At 45.8% G+C, this 22,912-nt stretch overlaps 1 protein-coding gene across 1 annotated transcript in view; it reads right to left on the bottom strand.

Moving 5' to 3' along the window:
• SMC6 (structural maintenance of chromosomes 6) overlaps positions 1-22,912 on the bottom strand; it is a 109,918-nt gene that overhangs the window by 61,123 nt on the left and 25,883 nt on the right. Inside the window, exons 8-12 of the mRNA XM_063442137.1 lie at positions 22,155-22,256; positions 12,512-12,631; positions 9,933-10,031; positions 2,516-2,662; positions 959-1,047 (exon numbers count right to left, since the gene is read on the bottom strand). Coding sequence (XP_063298207.1) covers positions 959-1,047; positions 2,516-2,662; positions 9,933-10,031; positions 12,512-12,631; positions 22,155-22,256 — 557 coding nt within the window. The remainder of the gene's footprint in view (positions 1-958; positions 1,048-2,515; positions 2,663-9,932; positions 10,032-12,511; positions 12,632-22,154; positions 22,257-22,912) is intronic.

Raw genomic sequence — 22,912 nt, 5'->3', positions numbered from 1 at the left:
AAACATACTGCCAAATGGAACTATACAAAGCTCTGGATATCATGCATGAGATTCTGCAGTTTGATTTTAGGAAAGACACCTACTAAAACCCAAATGATAGAATGAGATTAACTACTGGAACGCAATGATTATTTCCACCTAGTGGCTCCTCACATCCGGCGTACTTTGTACTTGCTATGGAAAGCAATATTTGTTTCCCTTTCTTTTTTATCTCTATCCCTATAGGTTACTATTTTACAACTTTTAAGCACTTCACCTATTATGCGTATATCTTGTTATTGTGCATGTGGGACAGGTGTCGAGTATCATTTATTATATACACCCTGCAACTGGGGATTTTTGATTTTACAAATTCAAACACTGTCTGACCCAAGGTGCATGTATATGGCTGAAGGATGCTGTTATATACTAAAGGCAGTGATTAGTGTCTCACACTTTCTTTTTTAAACATATAAGTCATTTAACCCCTTAAGGACACCTGACATTTGTGACATGTCATGATTCCTTTTTATTCCAGAAGTTTGGTCCTTAAGAGGTTAATAAAATCTATTTCCTTTCAAAACTTGATTTAAAAGAAAAAAAAAAAACGATAAAAAAAATATAGTGCCGAGGTGACAGTTCTTTAAAGAAAAATAACACAAAAGTCTGAACTCCGTCAACAATGCAAGGCCAGGAGGGCATTTATAAGGTGCCTTCATATTTTCTAACCATTTCTCTCAATGGAAGCACAGTGATCTTGTATTCATGTAGGGGCATGGACAACGAAACAATTGTGCCGATAGGATGGGTGCCATAAACAGCACTTTGTGGTTAAACTGTTCAAAAATGGCACCCAGGAAACAAAACCACTACACTGAACAGGTTAAAGGTGCCCCTTTAACTAACAAGAAAGCAAATTATGAAAAAATTACTAACATCTTGAGGAAAGGTGCAGTAAATATATCCAATCCAAACAAACCTTTTTTGAAGCTCAATAATACGCTTACGAAGTTGCTCCGAATCTCTTTCAAGGCGTCTTAAATCCATTCGATGCCGGTTATAAAAAACCTAAAATTAGGAAAACATTGTATTTATGCAAATAAAGAAGATCCTTAAAAACAGCAAGAGAAGATATTTTTTTTTTAGAAAAACACAATAAAAGCATGATCTCCTGCTTCTACTTAAAGCAAAATCAGCAGCCTGGCAGTGCCTTTTGGGTCAAGTGAAAAAGAGGGTGGGTTTTGCACCCTGGCAGTGTAGTGAGGAAACGTGGCATTTTCTACCTAAAAGTAAGCAATCAGTAAGCTAGGGTGCAAAGTAGGCATTATGCATATGAAATAAGAGATTCAGCAGCATGGCAAAGCGGAGAAGTGGTAACCAGTGTGTGTTTGTACACACATTCAGCATCCAGTTAGTGAGAAGTGGTATTGAGTGAAAGAATGCATTCAGTAGCCTGGCACCAAGAAGAGAGTGCTTTAAGTGTGTGTGAATTAATGTATGTGTACAGCAGTGAGAGTGGCAGTGTGTGTGTGTGTGTCTGAATGCATTCAGCAGCCTGGCAATTGTGTTATTGTGGTAACAAAATGTGTGACAAGCAACATTTACAAAAAAACTGCAGGTTTAAAAGCAACCTATAGCCTATAGCAACCGATTTTGGGACGATCGGTTCGCTTCCATCATTGTGATATCCTTTGTTAAGAAATTAAACGAAAAAAAAAAAAAAAAGTTAATATTTCTCAGCTCTTCCCCAGTGCTAAGATTCCTCCACTGCTGCCTCTGAAAACATCTGCCGCAATCTCAAACAATACAATGCTTCTTATGGAGAAGCAAACGATTGGAAATATGCATGTGTGGCAAACGCTGCACTCCTCCAATGAGCAGCATTGGATTCCAAAACTGTATTTGGCTCTGTTCTGGAGGAACACAGCCACTAGAGATGTCCTTAAAAGGGACAAAGTCACCAAAGCAACTTTAGCTTAATGAAGCAGTTTGTGTACGTCTCACTGCTCAATCATCTGCCATTTAGGAGCTAAATCACTTATTTCTGTCCATGCAGCCCCTCACCACACCTAGATGTGACTCACAAAGGCTGAATGAAAAAATAAAAAATGTTCAATCAGATGTAAGAAGTTTTTAAATCGTGCTCTGTAAATTGAACTTTAATCACACACCGGAGGCTCCTGCAATGTCTAGCAAGCTATAATCAGTGCAAATAATAAACAAATAAAGTATAAAACATTAGACCTCTCTTTACAGGAAATGTTTAGGAAGGCTGTGCATGTTACATGTAGGGAAGTGTGACTAGGGCTGAATTAATAAAGTGATTTAACTCCTACATGGCAGAGAAATAAGCAGTGAGACTGCAAGTGGTATGATCTATGCACCAAAACTGCTTTACTAAGTTAAAATTGCTTTGATGACTACAGTGTTCCTGGGAAACCAAAAAAAAAAAAAAAATAAATAAATAAATTATCAGAGTGCCTTGTCTGGGTTAAAATGATTTGAGAAAAGAAAAACAAAACAAAAAACACTTTACCTCTGCTTCATTCCATACTTTCTTTTTTGTTTGGACATCATCCTTTAAGGCCACAGCCTGTGGCTTCAGTGCCAAGGCATCCTGGCTTATCTTTTCAAGCTGCTCCTGTATGGCTTTGAACCTTCCTTCAGTATTTTTCACTTTTTCCTGGAAAAAGAAAACAGGTATTGAGCCCATTGCTCAAACCTAGAGTAATATCAGCTGAATGTCCCTGAAGAGGCTAAATAGAGGATGGGGCAATGGGGAGACTTATTAAGTTAATTTCTGTAAAGTGTCAAATTTTTTGCATTTTTCTATAGAATTAGCAATGTCAGAGAAGTCTTAAAACTAATACTTTAATAAAAGTACCAGTTTCTGGGGTTGATCGATCTCTTGTGCCAAGACCTGCTTTGCATTTTGGAGTGGAGATGTTCTCTCTGTAATGGGATAAGTGCTCAAACTCATGTGAAAAACTCTGGTACAGGTACTAACTAGTCAGTGATGACTAATCTAAGCAGCCAAAACATGTGTGAACTACATTTCCCATGATTCCCAGGTAGCAGAGGAGACTAGGCATTACTGCCATAATTGCTAAAGGCTTGCTTAATTTACTCCTAACTCACTGAGTGCATCCCACCTCAATACTTCTCAATGACATGCATTGCATTGGTCCAGGAGAGCATCACCAGTGATGATCTCTTAGAGGTGGGGTGGAGCTACAACAAGAAGCTTCACCGTTTCATGGTTTGCCTAAAAGCGAGTAACTTCTAATTTTGGACAATTTGGGACCAAAATATATATATATAGTAGGAAAGTAACTTACAGTTAGAAATAAATGTATATATTCCTAATGCCGAAGTGCTTCTTTGATGCATAAACCAATCTCATTCTAACCATCTCTGTTCTTAAGAAGGTTGAAATTAGTTCCTAGATTTTAAAGGAGCTATGCAACAAAATTCAGCTATAATCAGTCCTGGCAGATTTTAGACATAGTGGACAGCCATTTATGGGTTAAGAAAAATCCCAGACCAGTTTTAGAGGTTCCTGACCTTGTCCTGTGCTGAGCAAGGCATACTTTACATGCTGAACTGTATATGGGAGAAGCAAAAGCAATTCACGTTTTCTGCTCCTAGTGGGGACTTACAGTGAGGGTAAAAAGGTATTTGATCCCCTGCTGATTTTGAATATTTGCCCACTGACAAAAATTTTTTTTATTAAAGACACGGAGGCTCATATTATGCATAACTCTTTCTTTATTTCCTCAGCAGCAAAGATAGAGGAATATAAATATTATCAAAAATGAAAGAAAAAACTGTATAGGCATAACAGGCAGCCAATCACATCATATAGGAAGTAGCTATATAAGTCCTGTGTCTCCCATGATCCCCCTCTTTCTTTGCTGCTTCCTCAGACAGATAAGTGTTTTTTGCTCTGCTCTGATTCTGATAGCTGTTTTACATTTATGTGTATTCAGTTTGAATTTATTTGCCTTGATTGCCTTTATTGTGCATTTTCCCTGTTTGTTTGACCTGTACCGTCAGTGTGCTCCAGGATTCCCTGGGGGCTTTTATCCCTCTGCCAGGAGGTTTCCATCCCTTCCCTCCCCTGCTCTCCCGCGCGTCCGCGCTGGTCCGGGCACTGCCTCCCTGCCGTGACCGCTTCTCTTTCCGCGGCCGAGGCTGAGTGCTCTCCTCTCCCCGCTGACGGGCTGCCCGCGCGGGTAGGGTGCACGCGCCCCTTCCCCCGCCGGGTGCCCGGCCGCGAGCGCCTCCCTCACGTGCGGCGGCCATTTTGGGCGGACCTTGCTCTGCTTGCTGTGCTGCCGCGCGGTCGGTCGCCTCGTTCTCCCTCTCTGGATCCCCTGGCACTCTGACGGTCTGGTCCTTCTTGTTCTTGTTCTTTCTGCTGTGGGTTAATCAACCCTTTTCTTCTAGTGGCTCTATTTAATTTATTTTATTTAGTCCCTTCACTGTTGTTATTCCAGTATGCAGGATAGGGAGGATGGCTCTGCAGGCCCCCCTGGGGACGTTCACTCAGATAATACTGAGGGCCCTATGGCCTCTCAAGAGTTTCAGGCCCTACTGGAGGCCACTATGGCTTCTTCTATACAAAAGGCTATTGCCTCAGCCATGGGGGCTGTATCCTCCTCTTTTTCCCACTCCCTGCATCCTATGGTATTGCCTACTATGACTACCCCTACCCCCCAGGGTGAGGGGTCCCCTTCCCCTACTCAGACTGTGCCTGGGGCCCGTAAGGCTCGGGCCAAATCTAAAAATGTCGGCTCCCACTCCTCGATGCAGGTACTACCTGCCATGACTGACACGCTACAGGCGGTCACAGATAGCGCGCACCCCACGCGCACAAGAGCCCCTGGCCGGGCTAAAAAGGCTAGGTTGTGGAAACGGGCTAGGGCCCTTGATGATGGGTCGGATACCGACCGGAGTGTGGAGGACGAATCCGACGTTATGGAGTATGACTCCTTTGATGATGAGATATCTGGCGAGGATTTGCCCCTTACGGGCGTGAACCCCTCGGGGTCCTCTGCCAAAGCCCTGGGTCAGATATTAGGCCCCTCTGGGGACGACAAGACAATCCTCGACCCGCAGGGTAACCCCCTGTTTGACCCAGATGACCTGCGTCACCTCAGGTCCGCTGAATGGGTCCCCCCGGACCATATTGCCCAGTATGTGGCTAAACGCATCCGCACCCCCCTTTCTAAGGAAGGCCGTAATAAACTGCGTGCCGAATGCCCACGCCCTACCCTCCCGGGCGCTGCCGGTAAGACCCCAGACATCGACCCGCAGATTGCCCAGTTCTTAAACAAGTCGGGCTGGAAGCCCAAGAAGGGCCTTGACCATTCCCTGAAGGGGTGCCAGGACAAGATCCTGGATACGCTAGGACCCCTCTCGAAGCTATACGAGCTTCTTGATTCTGCCAGGACTGGCGACTCGGCCTTGGATATCGATGTGGCCGTAGGTTGGGTCCAACGGGCCATATGCTTACTAGGGAACGCCAATACGGCGATGTCTACAGAGAGGCGAAAAGCTATTCTCTTAAAGATTGACCCTAAGCTGGTCGCCATGAATGTGGCGGAGCCTGAGCCGACCGATGAGGGTTTGCTGTTCGGCACCTCTTTCGTTAAGGACATGGGTCGTATGTCAAGACCTTCACCGCTATTGACAAGGCGCAGGCGAACATGAAGCGCGTGTTCGCGCCTAAGGTTTTCGGAGGGGCCGGGCGTAGCAGGAACCGTCCACCCGGCCGTGGTTTCCGAGGCGCACCCCGCGCGACCAGAGGTTCCTTTTTTCCCTCCCGGGGATTTCAAGATCAGAGAACCCCTCCCTTCTTCCCAGCCAGAGGTCGGGCTTGGGGCTCCAGATACCCCCGCGGTGGTACCCCCAGCAGACGTCCTTACGGTGAGTACCCTTTCTTCCCCTCCCGCTCAGGTGGCGGGGAGGCTGGCTTTATGTTACCGAGAGTGGGAAAATATCACCTCGGATGCTTGGGTTCTGCAATGTGTAAAGGGGTACCGTCTAGACTTTGTTTCCATGCCTGTCCAGTTTTGTTCCCCCAGAGAACTGTCTCTTCCACCGGATCAGGACGAGATGATTTCCACGGAAGTCGTGGAAATGCTATCCAAGGGCACTATAGAGGAATTGCCGTTCGCCGCAGTAGGCTTTACGAGCAATCTTTTCCTGGTGCCCAAGAAAGGGGGCGGAGTTCGCCCTGTGATAAATCTTTGTCCCCTCAATGCCTTCCTACGTTACCAACACTTCCAGATGGAAGGTATACACTGCCTCAGAGACCTTCTACGCCAGTCAGACTGGTTAGCCAAACTGGACCTGAAGGACGCCTACTTCACGGTTCCCATTGCCTTGGAGTTCAGAGACTACCTCCATTTCACATGGCATGGGCGTCGTTGGCGCTTCACCTGCCTGCCTTTCGGTCTCTCCTCGTCTCCCTGGTGCTTCACCAAGCTCATGAAGCCTGTAGTGGCGTTCCTCCGGACCCGCGGGGTCCGCCTCATTATTTACCTGGACGACATTTTGATTTTGTCCCAATCAAAGGAGGACCTCCTCCTTCACCTGGAGTGGACTACCAACCTGTTACAGAAGCTGGGTTTTCTGATCAACTGGGACAAGTCGGTCCTGGTTCCCGCCCAGTCCATAGAGTTCCTGGGCTTCAGAGTGGATTCCGTCCAACAATTTCTGTTCCTACCGTGTTCAAAGGTGAAAGCCATCCAGAAGGAAATTCGAAGGGCTCTTCGTGTCTCAGACTTGTCCGTCAGACAGCTGGCGAGAATAATTGGCCTTCTCGCGGCCTCTATTCAAGCGATCTTCCCAGGCCCGCTACATTACCGGGCCCTCCAACGGCTCAAGGGGTCACACCTTCGGTCAGGTCACTCCTACGAGTCTCGGATACGCTTGGACGCGGAGTCCAGGGACGAATTGGTGTGGTGGTTGGCACACATGGAGGCATGGAACGGGAGAGCAATTTTCGGCTCCATCCCAGACGTAGTGATCGAGTCCGATGCCAGCTTGCACGGCTGGGGTGCTCGTTGTGGCGACGTTTCCACAGGAGGCAGATGGTCCGACGTGGAGAAATCACTACACATCAACTGCTTGGAGCTCCTGGCAGGGGCGTTCGCGATCCGCAGCCTTACCCAAGGACGGGCGAATTGCTGCGTTCTCCTCAAGATGGACAACGTATCGGCGGTCCGCTACATAAATCACCTGGGGGGTACGAAATCCAAGATGTTGGCGGTTCTGGCGAAAGATTTCTGGCAGTTCTGCCTCTACAACAACGTTTCGGTAACAGCGGAACACATTCCGGGTCTGGACAATTCGGGAGCGGATTGGAATTCAAGACACTTAAGAGACTCTGGAGATTGGCGCTTACACGCTTCGGTGTTCCAGGGCCTGGACATGCTGTGGGGAAGATTTCAGATGGATCTGTTCGCATCTCGGCTGAACACTCAGCTGCCGGAGTTCTACAGCTGGAGACCGGACCCAGCAGCGGTAGCGACGGACGCCTTTCTCCAAGAATGGCCACGGGGTCACCTGTACGCGTTTCCCCCGTTCAACATGATCGCGCGCACGATCTTGAAGATGGTCCGCCACGACTGTCGTTTGGCACTGATAACCCCTCTATGGAGATCACGACCATGGTTCCCTCGCTTGATGGAGTTATCGATAGATTACCCTCGGCTGATACCTGTCTTCCAGGACCTCCTTCTGGATCCGGATGGGAACTCACACGAGCTGGTGTTGCAACACCAGCTACCCCTGATAGCGTGGTTCCTTTCAGGGGACCTTGGACTGTCCCAGACGTTCCGCAGGCAACTCTCCTGCTCCTCGATAACGCCTGGGCCCCAGGCACTCGTTCAGCCTATCGAGCTTCATGGAGATCGTGGTCTGGTTGGTGCATGGAACGGGCAGTGGATCCCGTATCTGCCCCTCTACATTTGATTCTAGAGTTCCTCACATTCTTGTTCGATTCAGGCAAGGCATACCGCACGATCAACCTTTCCCGCTCGGCTATTTCGGCCGGCCACAAGGGTTTGGACGGTTTCCCTGTCGGCAGGCACCCCTTTGTATGTCGCCTTCTCAAGGGTATTCGCCTTGCTCGTCCTCCTCGTTCTCGCTTTTCTGCCTTTTGGGATGTCAACGTGATGTTACAGTTCCTATCATCATGGTACCCTAACCTGGAACTGACTCTCAAGCAATTGTCATCCAAGTTGGTGATGCTATTCTGCTTGATTTCTTGCAAGAGGGTCTCCGACGTCAGGGCCCTGGATTGGGACGCAGTTGCGTTCACCCCGGAGGGCGTTACTTTTGACATATCCAGGAGGACTAAGTCTGCATCCAAGTCATTTACATACCCTAGGTTTTCAGGTTGTCCGGCACTCTGCCCGGTGGATTGCATCAAAGCTTACCTGGAGGTTACACGTTCCCTTCGCTCAGCAGGTCTGCATGATCTGTTCATATCTTTCAGGTCACCTCACCGACCAGTTTCAACTCCTACTCTGGCATGTTGGATGCGTTGGCTACTATCTTCTGCGGGTATAGACACCTCTGTATTTACGCCTCATTCTGTGCGGGGCGCGATGGCTTCGAAAGCGTCTTCGGTGGGATGTCGACTGGAAGACATTATGCGAGCGGCGGATTGGTCTCGGGAATCGACCTTTCGAGACTTCTACTTCAGACCCATTGAACACATCGCATCTCGAGTGGTAGCACAGCTTTGAACTTGCATAATATGAGCCTCCGTGTCTTTAACAAAATTCCCAGATTTTACTAATATCATGACGTAAAGTCATGATTTTATTAAAGACACGGAGGCGAGTATTATTCCCTCCCACCCTCCCGGTGTGGATTTGGGATAAGAGATGCTTCGATACGATTCAGGTATGTTTTTTCAGGTCTGTATTTTTATCTTAAGTTTGGATCATGTATTTTATCATATTTTAGATGATTTTGGAAGCTTTTGCTAGTTTCTAATTCTATATATTTTATATTTCAGAATCCGGTTTTATGTATGGCTCCTCACAGTTATGTTTGGTAAGTCTACAGTTTTGAGTTTGGAAATTACCATATTTTTCTATCTTTTGTAGCTTGAAGTTTTCGCATTGTCTCCTGTTTCCTGTTTGGATCTAATGGAGCATCGTTAGTCTTACCTGGTTTTCGGTTTCGCAAGAAAGAGGGGGATTATGGGAGACACAGGACTTATATAGCTACTTCCTATATGATGTGATTGGCTGCCTGTTATGCCTATACAGTTTTTTCTTTCATTTTTGATAATATTTATATTCCTCTATCTTTGCTGCTGAGGAAATAAAGAAAGAGTTATGCATAATACTCGCCTCCGTGTCTTTAATAAAATCATGACTTTACGTAAAATCTGGGAATTATCAATGTATAACTTTTTTGACATGCCCTTTTCTTTTGTTTTTGTTATTCTGTCTCACTGTTAAAATGCACCTACCATTAAAATTATAGACTGATCATTTCTATGATAGTGGGCAAATGTTCAAAATCAGCAGGGGATCAAATACTTTCCCCCCTCACTGTAGGAAGTAACACACCCGTTCTCTACTAACTAAGGATGCAAGTCTATGTTTTGACTTGATAACCCATGTGATGCCCTACACGCAGGGATAAGCAACCTTCGACACCCTAGATGTTGTGGACTACACCCCAAATAATGCTCTTACACGTATAATGCTGGCAAAGCATCACAGGAGGTGTAGTCCAAAACATCTGGAGTGCCAAAGGTCGCCTACACCTGCACTACAGAATGACATTTCAGGAGGACAAATGGACATCGGAAGTGGAAGTGCACTTAAAAGGTGAATATGAAGAAGAAAAAAAATTGTTAAAGTTCCAATAGCAAGTCAATGCAATCAAGGTCTCCAAGCTACTCCCAAATACACACCCACCTGCCATTCTTCGATCTTCTGCTCAAACTTTAAAGTACGGTTTTCCTCAGCAACAAGCTGCTCTTTGAAAGGCTTAATTTGTTTTTCAGTCTCATTAACCTAAATCAAACATTGAATTGGAAACAAACATCAAACATGTTTTCTGTAAATGTAGTAGTAGTATTTATATAAAGCCAACATATTCCACATTGTTTTCCAAAAATGTGTGATATAAAAAAAAAAAATATACACTTGCATATACAAGAAATAAATGGCAAAAAGATCCAGCAAGAAAACCTGAAGTTTGAATGGCACTGTCACAGTCTGGGTACTTTTCAGAATTTGCAAAGACCCCCAATGGGGATATAGCTGCTGGTGGTCCGGTGGACCCATCCGGTGGCGGGTTCTCTTCAGCTCCTGGTGAGTCAAAGTCACTGCTGGGGGATTTACACTTCTAGACAGAGGTAACTCCGTAGTCCCTACTTTTTCTAAGTATCTCTTCTAACTGGGTTGGAATTAAATTCCAACACAGTCAATTACTATTTCATTAAGATTCTACCTTTATGAAATACTAATTTTTAAGGGGGAGGGTGAAGGATTTACAGTGCCACTTTAAAGTGAAAGAATGAACATCAGCTTCCCTGCCAATATGCTAGGTAGTTTGTGGGCCTAAGACAAATGTCCCTACCCCCAAAAACAAAATGTAAAACTAGATAATGCTTGGTCTACATTTTCCTAAAATAACATTTGTACAACCACCCCCCCAAAAAAACCCAAAAAAATAAACAACCACAAAAGGTAACTAATTTGAACAAAGTTTGTGATAAAATGGTTAACTGAAAAGTTTTGAAATGCTCTTAGTTACATAGCCTGTGGGATGAACTTTCTACAAAGATATACTTTGGCGTAGCAGTTTTGGATTCTGTGACTACTGTAAAAGTTGTAATGTAGGAATGCCAAATTTTGCAAAGTTTTAGATTTAAAACCGGAAATCACTCCTTGCAGTATTTGTTTGAAAACTTCTAGAAATGTATTGGTATCCTGCACATATTGGGCATTTAAACAATCAGGAATAATTAGTAAATCTATTTTGAGCTAGTTTGCTTTAGCACACGATGACAAATGATTACATGTAAAACAGAGAAAAGGTTTAGTTTTTTTTTTTTTTAAATGTATCCATTTAAAAAAATATTTTATTCCTATTTAATATTGTGTTATGTATACATAAGGGGTAAAGAATGTTCTTTTTTACCTTTACAGGATTATAAACAGTCATGGAAGAAGAAATTACACCCTCTTGAGTTCAATGGTTTTACATAACAGGACATAATTATTTGTTCCTTTGCAGGTCTTAAAGTTAGGTAAATACCATTCGCATTACTGCGCTTTACCTCATTTAGTTACCACACAGACATGTGATGGGTGTACCACTTAAAGGGACTCTCCAGTGCCAGGAAAACAATCCGTTTTCCTGGCACTGCAGGTCCCCTCTCCCTCCCACCCCCGGTTGCTGAAGGGGTGAAAACCTCTTCAGTTACTTACCAGAGGCAGCGACATGTCCCACGTCGCTGCTTCTTCCTCCGCCGCTCCTCCTCCTCCTCCTCCCCGTCATTACGTCAGCTGGCGGGGGAGACTGATCCCGCACGCTGGCTGGGGAGACCCAAAGCGCATAGCATTAGACCTCTCCACAGGAAAGCATTGAAAATGCTTTTCAATGCTTTCCCATGGGGATTTTAGCGACGCTGGAGGTCATCACACAGTGTGTGAGGACGTCCAGCGACGCTATAGCACAGATTATCTGTGCTATGATCCCAGGAGTGCCCTCTAGTGGCTTTCTAGTAGACAGCCACTAGGGAAGAACTTAACCCTGCAAGGTAATTATTGCAGTTTATGAAAACTGCAATAATTACACTTGCAGGGTTAAGGGTAGTGGGAGTTGGCACCCAGACCACTCCAATGGGCAGAAGTGGCCTGGGTGCCTGGAGTGTCCCTTTAAGAGTTGTTCCCAGAGGCCAACATGCTAATTTAGCTCTGCAGAGTCGGAAATGTAACTTTTTTTTTTTTTTTTTTTTGCAATTTCTCCGAGCATTAAATCAATCAAGTGTGGGGTGTACTTAGTTTTTCAAAATTTCTTCTCCATTTTGGCTTTATTTTTGTCAGATAAATCAACACAGTGTAATGTCATGTGTTGTTTACCTAACCTTAAGATCTGCCAATAAACAGAGGATTGTTATGTCCTGAAATGTAAAACCATAAAATTCAAAGAAGGCATACTTAAACAGTGCACTTAAACAGATATAGGGGAAATTATGGTAGAATGAACACATGGCAAAAGTGCCAAAAAGGCCTTGGTCACAAATGTTCTCCAAACTTGGTCTTTAAGATGTTAAGCATTGGGTGAGGTCTAATCAGGTTAGGAGCTTGTTAACCAGAGTAGTGTTTACTACTAAAGCTTAAAATAAATGGACAGAACATAAAAAGCAATGTATTGTCTTGGATGTACAAAAAACGTTATCTCTCAAGGAAAAACCTGCAAGATTTGAATCCGATTTTCACATCTTTTTAACCACTGAACACTTAAAAATAAAACGGAATCTCACCACAGCCCATGCCATTTTACGCTTTAAATCTTCCAGTTTTTCCTGCTTTTCTCCCAAAGATGCAATACTCTTGAATCGCTCCTCTTTTTCCATACACTCACGTCGAAGTTCATGAAGTCTCTAGAAAAATAGCCAACCATATTTTTTACTGCCAGGAAAAAAAAATATTAAGTAAACAAATAATTTGAATTATGTCAGTAAGTAATATTTAAAGGGATGCTACAGACTTCAGCACAACCATCCAGTGTCACTGCTCAATTCTCTGACATTGACGCGTTTAATCACTTTTGTTTCACTTTATGCAGTCCTAGATACACATCCCCTGGCCGTGACTGACACATCATACATAAAAACAAAAATAGTGTAATTTTCAATCAGATGTTAACGTGTTATAAAAAGTTTATATTTTCTGCTCTGTAAATTGAACTTTAATCAAACACAGGAGGCTCCAGCAGGATTTAGAAGGCTATTAACAGAGCAGGAGCTAAGAAATTGTAGATTAAACAGAATGTAAAATAACACAAAGAAAGGAAGAGAATGGGATGGAAGACCACTTACACATAAGTGGGATCCATACTCATTCTCAAAATATATACCTCTTAAGGTCAACGTCACATGAAAAAAAGGGGGGGTATCAACCTTTATTGGGACAGAAAATTTAATTATAAATTGATTTAAAATTGGTAAAGAAATTACCAAAAGTGTGTGAGTGAAGTGAGATAAAGTGCTCTAGAAAATATCTGGAGTAAATATGTCTGCGTTACATATAGTGGTCTACAGATGGTACTCTATGGGATTTCATAATATACACTGTGTACAATACATATGCTACAGTATTAGCATTTAGTCAGAAAAAGAAATATTGGTAGGGATAAGTAATGCCTGGCAGTGGTTATGGTGCCACTGATGGCAGAAGGCTGTAATCACTTTTACAGGCAATGTAAGTAAAGTGCCTGGCAGTGGTTGTAATACCATTGGGGGCAGACAAAATTGCAGTCACTAGTATAGGCAAAGATGTATGAAGGGGAATAAAATCAGAGAAAAGAGAGTAAAATTGTCTCTATAGAATATATAAATGCTACCACTTGCATACAAAAGCTAGGGGTATGTGGATATAATTACAAAAGTAAATGCCTCTGATAGTAGTCAAACGGCCTCCAGGGTGTTTAGTACATATATAGAGAGAGGAATAAAGGTGCTCCTGCTTGGTGGATCCCACCAGGTATCACCACAGAGGAACCCTAGCTGCTCACTAAAATGTTGTAGTTCTGTACATGCTCAAATCTCTGTAGTTTAAGTCATGCCACATCCCAAAGAGACTTCTTTCTAAGTATATGTAGACAGCACTAAGTAAGCTGAACTGCAGCAGCCCGAATTTGATGGGGAATACATTTTTCATTTCTTAATAAAAAATAAATAAAAAAAAGATTTGAGTATGCACAAAATGCAGTATATTTAGTGTTCCAAAACCTAACAAATGCATTAAAGGGACAATAGGCACCCAGACCACTTCAGCTCAGTGGTCTGATTACGGTGCCTCTATTGCCCTTAGTGAGACTGCGCCGAGGGACATTGGCGCTGGAATCAGGTAAATGAAAAAGGGTTTTTAACCCTTCATTGGCCGGGATAATGTTAGGAATACAGATTTGTATTCCCAACAGTATAGTGTTCCGTTAATGTTACGTTGTTGCCCAAAGTGTCCGTTTCAGGCTATGATAATGTATGGTTGGCCCTGGAACAAATCAATAAAGTGAGTTTATCCCCACTATCTGCCATTACAATCCAACAAAGGTTTAATTAATAATGCAAATCAGGAAATAAAAGTGAAAATTACCAAGTCAATGTTTGCTGCAGGTTAAAATAAACAGAGACCATTAAAAATCTGCACACTGGGGGCGTGGTCTGACCGCCGACGGTGATGGCTGCCTAGGCGAAGAGCTCTGCGCCCTGCCAGACCCGAAACGCTAAGCAAAACGCTACTCACCCCTGCCAACGACCTACAAACTTGCCTGCTGAAGGGTGGACAATCAGGGCAATGGCCAACAACAAAAAATCCGGCAAAAAGCCGAAGGAAGGGACCCCTTCCGTCGCCGAACTCCTCGCGACGCCCAGGCCGCATGTAACCAAATAGGCGGCGGCCATCTGAACGCGGGCTCTCCGGACTCCCCACAATCAAGAGAATATGGGCACAGACCTCTGCAGACGACTAATGCCGAAATCCTGCACTCAATTGCAGAGGTAAGACACTATCTGGCTGGGGAGATAGAGAGATCAGCAAGGGAGGTTAAGGAGGAGATACAAGCAGTGGGCCAGCGCACCGAGGCCCTGGAATGGAGGATGGACCACGTGGTAGCAGCCCATAATGAAACAGCCTCCACCACCAACCACCTACTCACTAGAGTGGCTGAACTAGAGGCAGAGATAGAAGATGCCTCTAATAGGTCCCGCAGGAATAACCTAAGAATTAAAGGCATACCTGAAAGAATAAAAGATGCAGACTTAACAACTGTATTGCTGGGACTGTTCAAAGATCAATTACCTGCCATACCGGAACATCTATGGACCATCGACAGGGCGCACAGAGCGCTGAGAGCTAGGGGCCCACCTGACAGCCCCCCTAGGGACGTGATAATGAGGTGGCATTTTTTCTCCACCAAAGAAGCGATTATTAAAAGCGCACGCCGCCACACTTACACGCTGGATGGCTCCACACTCCACCTTTACCAGGACATTGCACCTGCCACTTTAGCCAGGAGACGGGAATGGAAGCCTGTTGCTGACCTAGTCAGGGCAAAGGGCCTCAATTTTGCATGGGGACACCCCTTTAAAATGCTGGTGTTCAACGGCCCGCGACCAGCTGTACTCCTGCCCACGGCGGACCCAAAGGCCTTCCTCCGGGGACTAGGTATAGAAGTCCCAGAAGATTTCCGACTCCCCCAACGAGGGACTCCAGCACTAGGCCTTTTGCCCAGGGATGGAGCAGGCCTGGATGGCGGCGCACTATAGGGGTCCCACAGGGGCCTTCCCTCCACCAAACATTACTGACTACTGGCCAAACTCACCCTAACGATATCCCCCCCCGCACAAATCAGCAAGATGAGAATCAGACCCAAATCATAAGCTACAACGCAAAAGTGGACTACTAAATTGAACACAGATGGCTACAGCTGCGGACCGCAAAACCCACAGACGATACCAACATCAGAGACATTCTTCAAAAATCCAAAGTAAACAACACTCATGAATTCAAGACAAGACTGGACCTGTTGCAGAAGGATTGCTACCACACATCAAAGTACAACACCTAGGGGCCTGAGAAAGGACACTGCGAAAACAAACGGAATACAATATACCCTAGCATTTTGTATGACACGCAAGGGACCGATACTAGATGGGTAACTAAGCATCGCCCGTTAACTACATCGCGACAACATAAGAAGAAATATGACGCAGTAACGGAACGGCTACTACTTTAACCCGCGACCACAGTCTCAAATTGCTGCGTAGAAACAGAAACTGTGCAAGGACGAGAACACACTTATACAGAAGACCTACCCGTGCTTGGCCCGTCCGAGATACCACCGTGCTGCACGGATTTGTGACTCTTACACCACCCATTTACAAACAGGACAGTACCAGAGTCCACTACCGAATGGGACACTGGTTTATCCCCAGGCATTGGGACGCTGCACAGAGTCGCACCCACGGCCAGAAACGCAAGTGTATACTCCCTCTCCCCCCAACCCTCAGTATTACTCTATTGCTCTATTGTTTTATTATTATCTCATTATTGTTTTACTATCTTCTGCTTTTCTGTTTTTACGTGTAATTCTCAGTACTTAAGGAGACCTTGAGGGCTTTCTGGTGATGACGGAACCTGGGGGTCATGACTTAGACTATCGGGTGATATGTGGTATGGGATAATGCTTAATACCCCACGGCTAACTCCACCCCCCCAGACCCGTTTCCGGGGCAACCCCCACAGAGGTGACTAACACTTCTTAATCTCACCGGACATCCCTGTTCTCCCTTGCCCCCCCCCCCTCCCCCTATCCCACGGGACGGGTGACAAAGTAGCATACCCCGGCAGCTCTGACGTAGACGGGTCGATGCCCCCCCCCCTTGCTGACCCAGAATGATACCCGGGTGAGGGGATTAGGACTTTTGAGGGGGTACTAGATGTAATAGCTCTAAATGTATTCAAAGTGGTAAATGCCTCAGGTTTAATGTTTAATGTCTAATGTAACTTACGCAAATACTGAATGTCTACTTAAGGTCAAATAAGCTTGCTTCGTAACTGTATTGTAACTCTGTGAACGCACAATTGATTTGGTATGAGACTACACATTTCCCTTACCGAACTTGGCAGGGTACTAACGTTTATATCCTAAGATATCTAGATACTCGGGTCTTCGGCAGGGTGCTCGGCGATTGTTTGTCCCCTCCGTGCTACTTGAAGTACTCGCGGAGCGGGCATCCACCCCCCGATACACCCGGCACGAATAAGACCGGAGTGATCCCCTACCCCCCGTTTTGTACCACTACCCCTCCCCTTCCCCTTACCCTCCCTTTGTACAACAAGGCCGAGACAGCCCTTGGGCCTCGTCGGCCCTCCCACGAACAGCCTCCAATTACTCCACCCACAGATAGAACGTGTTCTCCCTAGCGAGGACTCCCTTCCCACCTCCACACCGGCCTCTAAAAGGAACCCGGTCACTGCCTCCCCCCCCCCCTAGTCCACAAGCACCGCTCCCTGGTGGGGGACGCGGCGGACAGACCTGACTGCGACACTCACGGGACCGACAGGACCTCATTTAAACCGAAACATGGCCACACTTAAAATTACCTCCCTTAACGTTAACGGCCTTAATACGCCGACCAAACGGCGACTATTAATGAGGGAACTTAAAAGACAAAAGACAGACATAGCCTTCGTGCAGGAGACTCATATGTTGCGCTCAGCCCGGATTCACCTAACCGACCACCTATACACCAGGGCGTACTCTTCCAGAGCTCTGGTGAAAAAAAACGGAGTAGAAATACTCATCCATAAAAATTGCCCTTTTATCACTCATACTACACAATCCGACACCACGGGTAGGTATATCATCCTTACTGGGACCATACACGCCACCACCTATCACCTAATAAACATCTATGCGCCTAATCAATCAGACCCAACCTTCTGGGACAACTTACACGGTATCGTGCAGAAACTATCGCATGGTATAATAGTATTGGGGGGCGACCTGAACGCTACCCCCAGTCCACCAGTCGATCGTAGCACACCGGCGGGAGGTCAGAGGGCCCCGAGGGTTGGGGGACAAGATAAATTACTATTTCAATTCATGCAAAATACACAACTACTTGACCCCTGGAGACTGCGACACCCGGGACAAAGAGACTACACTTTCTTTTCGGCGGCACACTCCACTTACTCCCGCATAGACTTATTTCTGGTTAATCAGGCCGGGATCCCGTGGATCCATTCCGCGCGGATCAACCTCATTACGTGGTCAGACCACGCAGATATAGAACTCTCATTACGAATCCCAGGCCCTAGGCCGCCCTGGAAATGGAGGTTGAACAGCACACTCCTTAAAGACCCAGAAATAGCAATACTTATTCAGAAAGATATCGATTCCTACTTCAAGGAAAACGACACACCGGACCCAACGCAAACCACAATATGGGCCGCCCATAAGGCGGTCATCCGGGGCTCCCTTATCAAATTGGCAACTAGGCGAAAAAAGCAGAAGGCGGAAACCCTCTTCGAGCTCCAGAAGGCGCTGAGGAGGGCCGAAGCCAAGCACAAACAAACCCCCACGGAGCAAGGTCTCCAAGACCTTCGGGAACTCCGTCACAAGATTAGGTCCTTGGCGGTTGAGGAACTCGGTAGGGATCTAGTCCGCAAAAAACGACTTTATTATGAACGCTCTAATAAAATGGACACCCTCCTGGCCCGGGCACTCAACCCCAAACAACAGTTTAAAACCATAACGGCAATCCGAAACAAGACAGGGCAGATCACACACAACCCCACGGAAATCAACCAGGTCTTTACGGAGCTCCTGGCAAACATATATGACCACTCCCCGGACTTAAATAGTAACAATGCGACATATGCGATCACTGTCGCAAACTACTTGAACAAAACAAAATTACCACATCTCACGGCAGAGAACATACTGACACTAAATGCCCCAATAGAGGAGGAGGAGGTCGACAAAGCCATCTCAGCACTTAAAGGTAACAAGGCCCCGGGACCGGACGGGTACGATGGTTCCTATTATAAGATCCTTAGAGACACCCTAATCCCACGACTAGTTAAGGTATATGCGGAATGGATGGACGGAGGACATCCCAACCCAGAAACACTAACAGCAGACATCACCCTCATCCCGAAACCCGGTAAAGATCCGTCGGAGGCGGGGAACTATAGGCCCATTTCGCTTATAAACTTCGATGTTAAGTTGTTCGCCAAAATTCTAGCGACTCGTCTAAACCCCCTGCTGGTAACACTGGTCCACCCGGATCAGGTCGGTTTCGTGCCATCTCGACAATTATACGAGAACACTAGGAGAGGCGCTGATGTCATATGGTGGGCAGTGAAGACCCGGACGCCTTCACTGATCCTTTCCCTGGACGCGGAGAAGGCGTTCGATAGGGTCCTGTGGCACTACCTCTTCTCGCTCTTGGAGCACCTCCGAATGCCGGAGAAGTTCATAAGGGGCATAAAGGCCCTATACACCGCACCCAGGGCGCAGACAGCTGTCCCAGGAGCGGCCACGACCCCATTCACGCCCGCCAACGGCACCAGGCAGGGCTGCCCCCTCTCCCCCTTATTGTTCGTCCTAGCGCTTGAACCACTTCTGCAATGGATAAGGGAAGACGGGAACATCCCAGGCATACAGGCAGGGGGAGAGGAGTACAAAGTTTCAGCGTACGCTGACGACATAATGGTCACAATCACCAACCCCCAGAGATCCCTGCCACACCTTCTCTCCCTCCTAGATGAATACGGGCAAGTATCAGGCTATAAAGTTAATCTTGATAAATCAGTGGCAATGCCACTGGAATTAAGTGCAGCAGAAAGCATTGCCATACAAGCCAACCACCCCCTTCACCTCTCGAGAACCGAAGTCAAATACTTAGGGATCAAATTAACCGCAGACCCAGAGAAGCTATACGACGCGAATTACACACCCACGGTGCAAAAACTATGTAAAGACATAGACAAATGGCAAGAGAAGCCAATCTCATGGATTGGGCGGCTTCATGCCATAAAAATGACGCTGCTTCCACGCCTATTGTTCTTGTTTCAGGCTCTACCGGTCAAAATTAGTAAACAAGACCTCACCACGCTACAAAGACACATAGACAACTTCATATGGGCACAAAAACGACATAGAATAGCCAGACAGGTGTTGTATCGACCGAAGTTAAGAGGAGGGCTTGGACTCCCAAATTTACATCTTTACTACTTAGCGGCCCAATTAGCCCAAATAGTGGCGTGGCACGCTCCAGAAGGCTCCCATAGGTGGGTCGACCTGGAAACTAAGCTCATGGGCCCAGACCTGCCACAATACTGGATATGGGTCCCCAAACAAGACAGACCCGCCCTAAACACTACCTGCCCGTCAGTCCTAAACTCGGTAAGAATTTGGGACAAGACGGCTATCAAATACGCACTCAAGCACACCCCCTCGCCACTGACACCGTACTTGAGAAACAAGGCGTTTGAGCCCGGGCTGAGCGCAAGGGACTTTAGGGGCTTGGAGAGCACGGGGATGCAAAGATACAGACAAATGTACGAAGGCGGAGCCTTCAGAACGTTTGACAGTCTTAAACTCCTGACGACCCTGACTACAAAGGACGTATTCCGCCACATGCAACTACGAGACTTCGCCAGATCTCCAGAGGTTAAAAAAGCAGCACACGCCCCAATTACATTTTACGAACAGCTATGTAATGCCGAAACCGTACAAAAAGGCTTAATAACCGCTATTTACTCACATCTCAGCGCCCCCGTCAAAGACGACACAGACCCGCGATATATTAACCAATGGGAGACGGACCTGGGAGGGACGTTGGAGGGAGAGGACTGGGTTGACATATGGGAAGCGACAGCCAAAACCTCTATTTGCGTACTACACCAAGAACAATCCTATAAAATGCTTATGAGATGGTACACCACACCAGTACAACTACACAAAATGGGTAAAACCACGACCGACATATGCTGGAAGGGATGCGGGGGTAAGGGCACCTTCATACATATGTGGTGGGAATGCCCCGAAATGCACAAATACTGGACGCGCATACAGACGCTCTTGACGGACGTTCTTTTGAAACCTGTTGCGCTGGAGCCCTGGTCGATCTTATTGTCCAAACCCATAGACGGCCTCCCCAGGACAGAACAACGACTCTTTGACAAAATCACACTAGCGGCCAGAAGGGCCATTGCCCAAGCATGGCTAAAACCTGACCTACCCACAGACGCAGACGTAACTGTAAAAATCAAAGACACATATCTGATGGACAAACTCACTGCCCAAATCAGAAACACAGAAAAATCTTTTAAAAAAATATGGCAACCCTGGGAAGACTACCTAGACGAATAGGGACCTTACGATATGACACTGACAGACAGAGGCTGCCGAATTGGCCTCACTCCGCCGCACCCCCCCCCACGACCGGTGCTTCCCCCCCCCTCCCCACCCCTCAGCCTCTCATCCCTACCCACCCTTCCCACCTCCCCCCCCCCCCCCCCCCATTGTTCTTATTTTTCACCATTTCCAGTTGTTGGTTGCACAAACAACAAACAACTGGACATATTACAACAGATTCTTATGCTTCTCTCGAACACAACAATGCATTACATTGTCCTCTCTATCTATACGCGGCCTAAAGACCGTAAGGGCTAATATACAACTAGCTTACGCTGTAAGACACACATCACATCATGGAGGTCGACCTCGGTATGAGCCGTAACACCTCAAAGAGCCAGCTCAGCACCGAAACGACTCACAGTTGTCAAAGCCTATACGGCCACAGGCAACACAGACCGTAAATCACCATTATGACTCAATCCATGTGAAACGACTTATATATAACACTGTTCATCTAAATTGCATTGTTCTGATCCATTTCAATGTTTCCATTGTATTGTACTGTTCTATTTTTATGCTATTGTTTTTTTCCTGTTCCCCTGAATACAGGGCTGAAACGGCCCCCCCCCCCCCTTTTTTTTTTTTCCTTTATATTTCATTTAAAAGCGACACGGAGCGGCATGAATCAACACCTAATATGCGAAAACATCATCTGTCTACTGATGTATAACCTGTAAAAATGTTTGTACTCGGCCCCTGCGTGAGCCACTGTATTTCGAAATGCCGCACTCCGTGCCGATTCAAAAATAAAGAATTTAAAAAAAAAAATAAAATCTGCACACTGGCACGGTCATTCTAGCTAGTAACCAAATAAGACATGAAACCAAAATAAATCCAATGACACACAATAAGGCTACTGCATTGGTAGCCAACGTCGTCATTTGTTGGTGAACAGACCTGATATGGTCATGCCTTAGGATTTCAGAACCATCCTAGACACAAGCTCGCCCAGTTTAAAGATCATCTCTTACCTCAACACCATATTTAACTTGATCATTCGTTTTATTCTTTGTCTCCATGATATAAGAATAATCTTCCTTCATCTGATCCAACTGGGTCGCTTTCATGAAGAACTTAAAATAAACCAGAATAAATGATCATGAGGAAATAAAAAAATAAAAAAAAGCAAAAATGTTGGTGGAAATCTTTATACTTTTTTATATGACTTCTGGGGAAACAAGGGATACAGTAATAACTCAAACTTGCTTTACACATCTTCGCAAGTACAGCACTTTAATTATATTCAGATGATGAATCTCCAGTATTTTAACATTAATATACATGGTGCATTAAAGAAAAAAAAAAAAAAAGAAAAGAAAAAAAAAGACATCTTTTTCAGTGTTTTGAAGTGGTCATGTGCAGCGTTTCACAATGAAATGTTACACAAACTTTAACCCCTCTTCTGCCTAGAGGGGTATCAACTACACCTCGCCTATTAGACCCAAAAAAGGCCAAAATGATTGTCCTGGGTTGCTGTATCTTTTGTGCAAAGAACTTGCTGGCATTTTGGTTTTGGACTGCCATTATGGGTGAGAATCAGGGCCGGCGCGTCCATAAGGCGGCACAGGCAGCCGCCTTAGGGCGCCACAGAAGGGGGGCGCAAAAATCCAAATCTCTGGCACCTGGCCAGAGACTTGGATTTTTAAATATTTCTGACACCCTAAGCCCACAGCAGACGCCCCTCACAACTCACACACTGCCGGTGTTTTGAAGGGCAGAGCTGCTGCTA

This window comes from Pelobates fuscus, chromosome 2 (genome assembly GCF_036172605.1).
Source record: "Pelobates fuscus isolate aPelFus1 chromosome 2, aPelFus1.pri, whole genome shotgun sequence".
NCBI lineage: Eukaryota > Metazoa > Chordata > Amphibia > Anura > Pelobatidae > Pelobates > Pelobates fuscus.
This window is presented reverse-complemented; position numbering and strand designations above follow the sequence as displayed.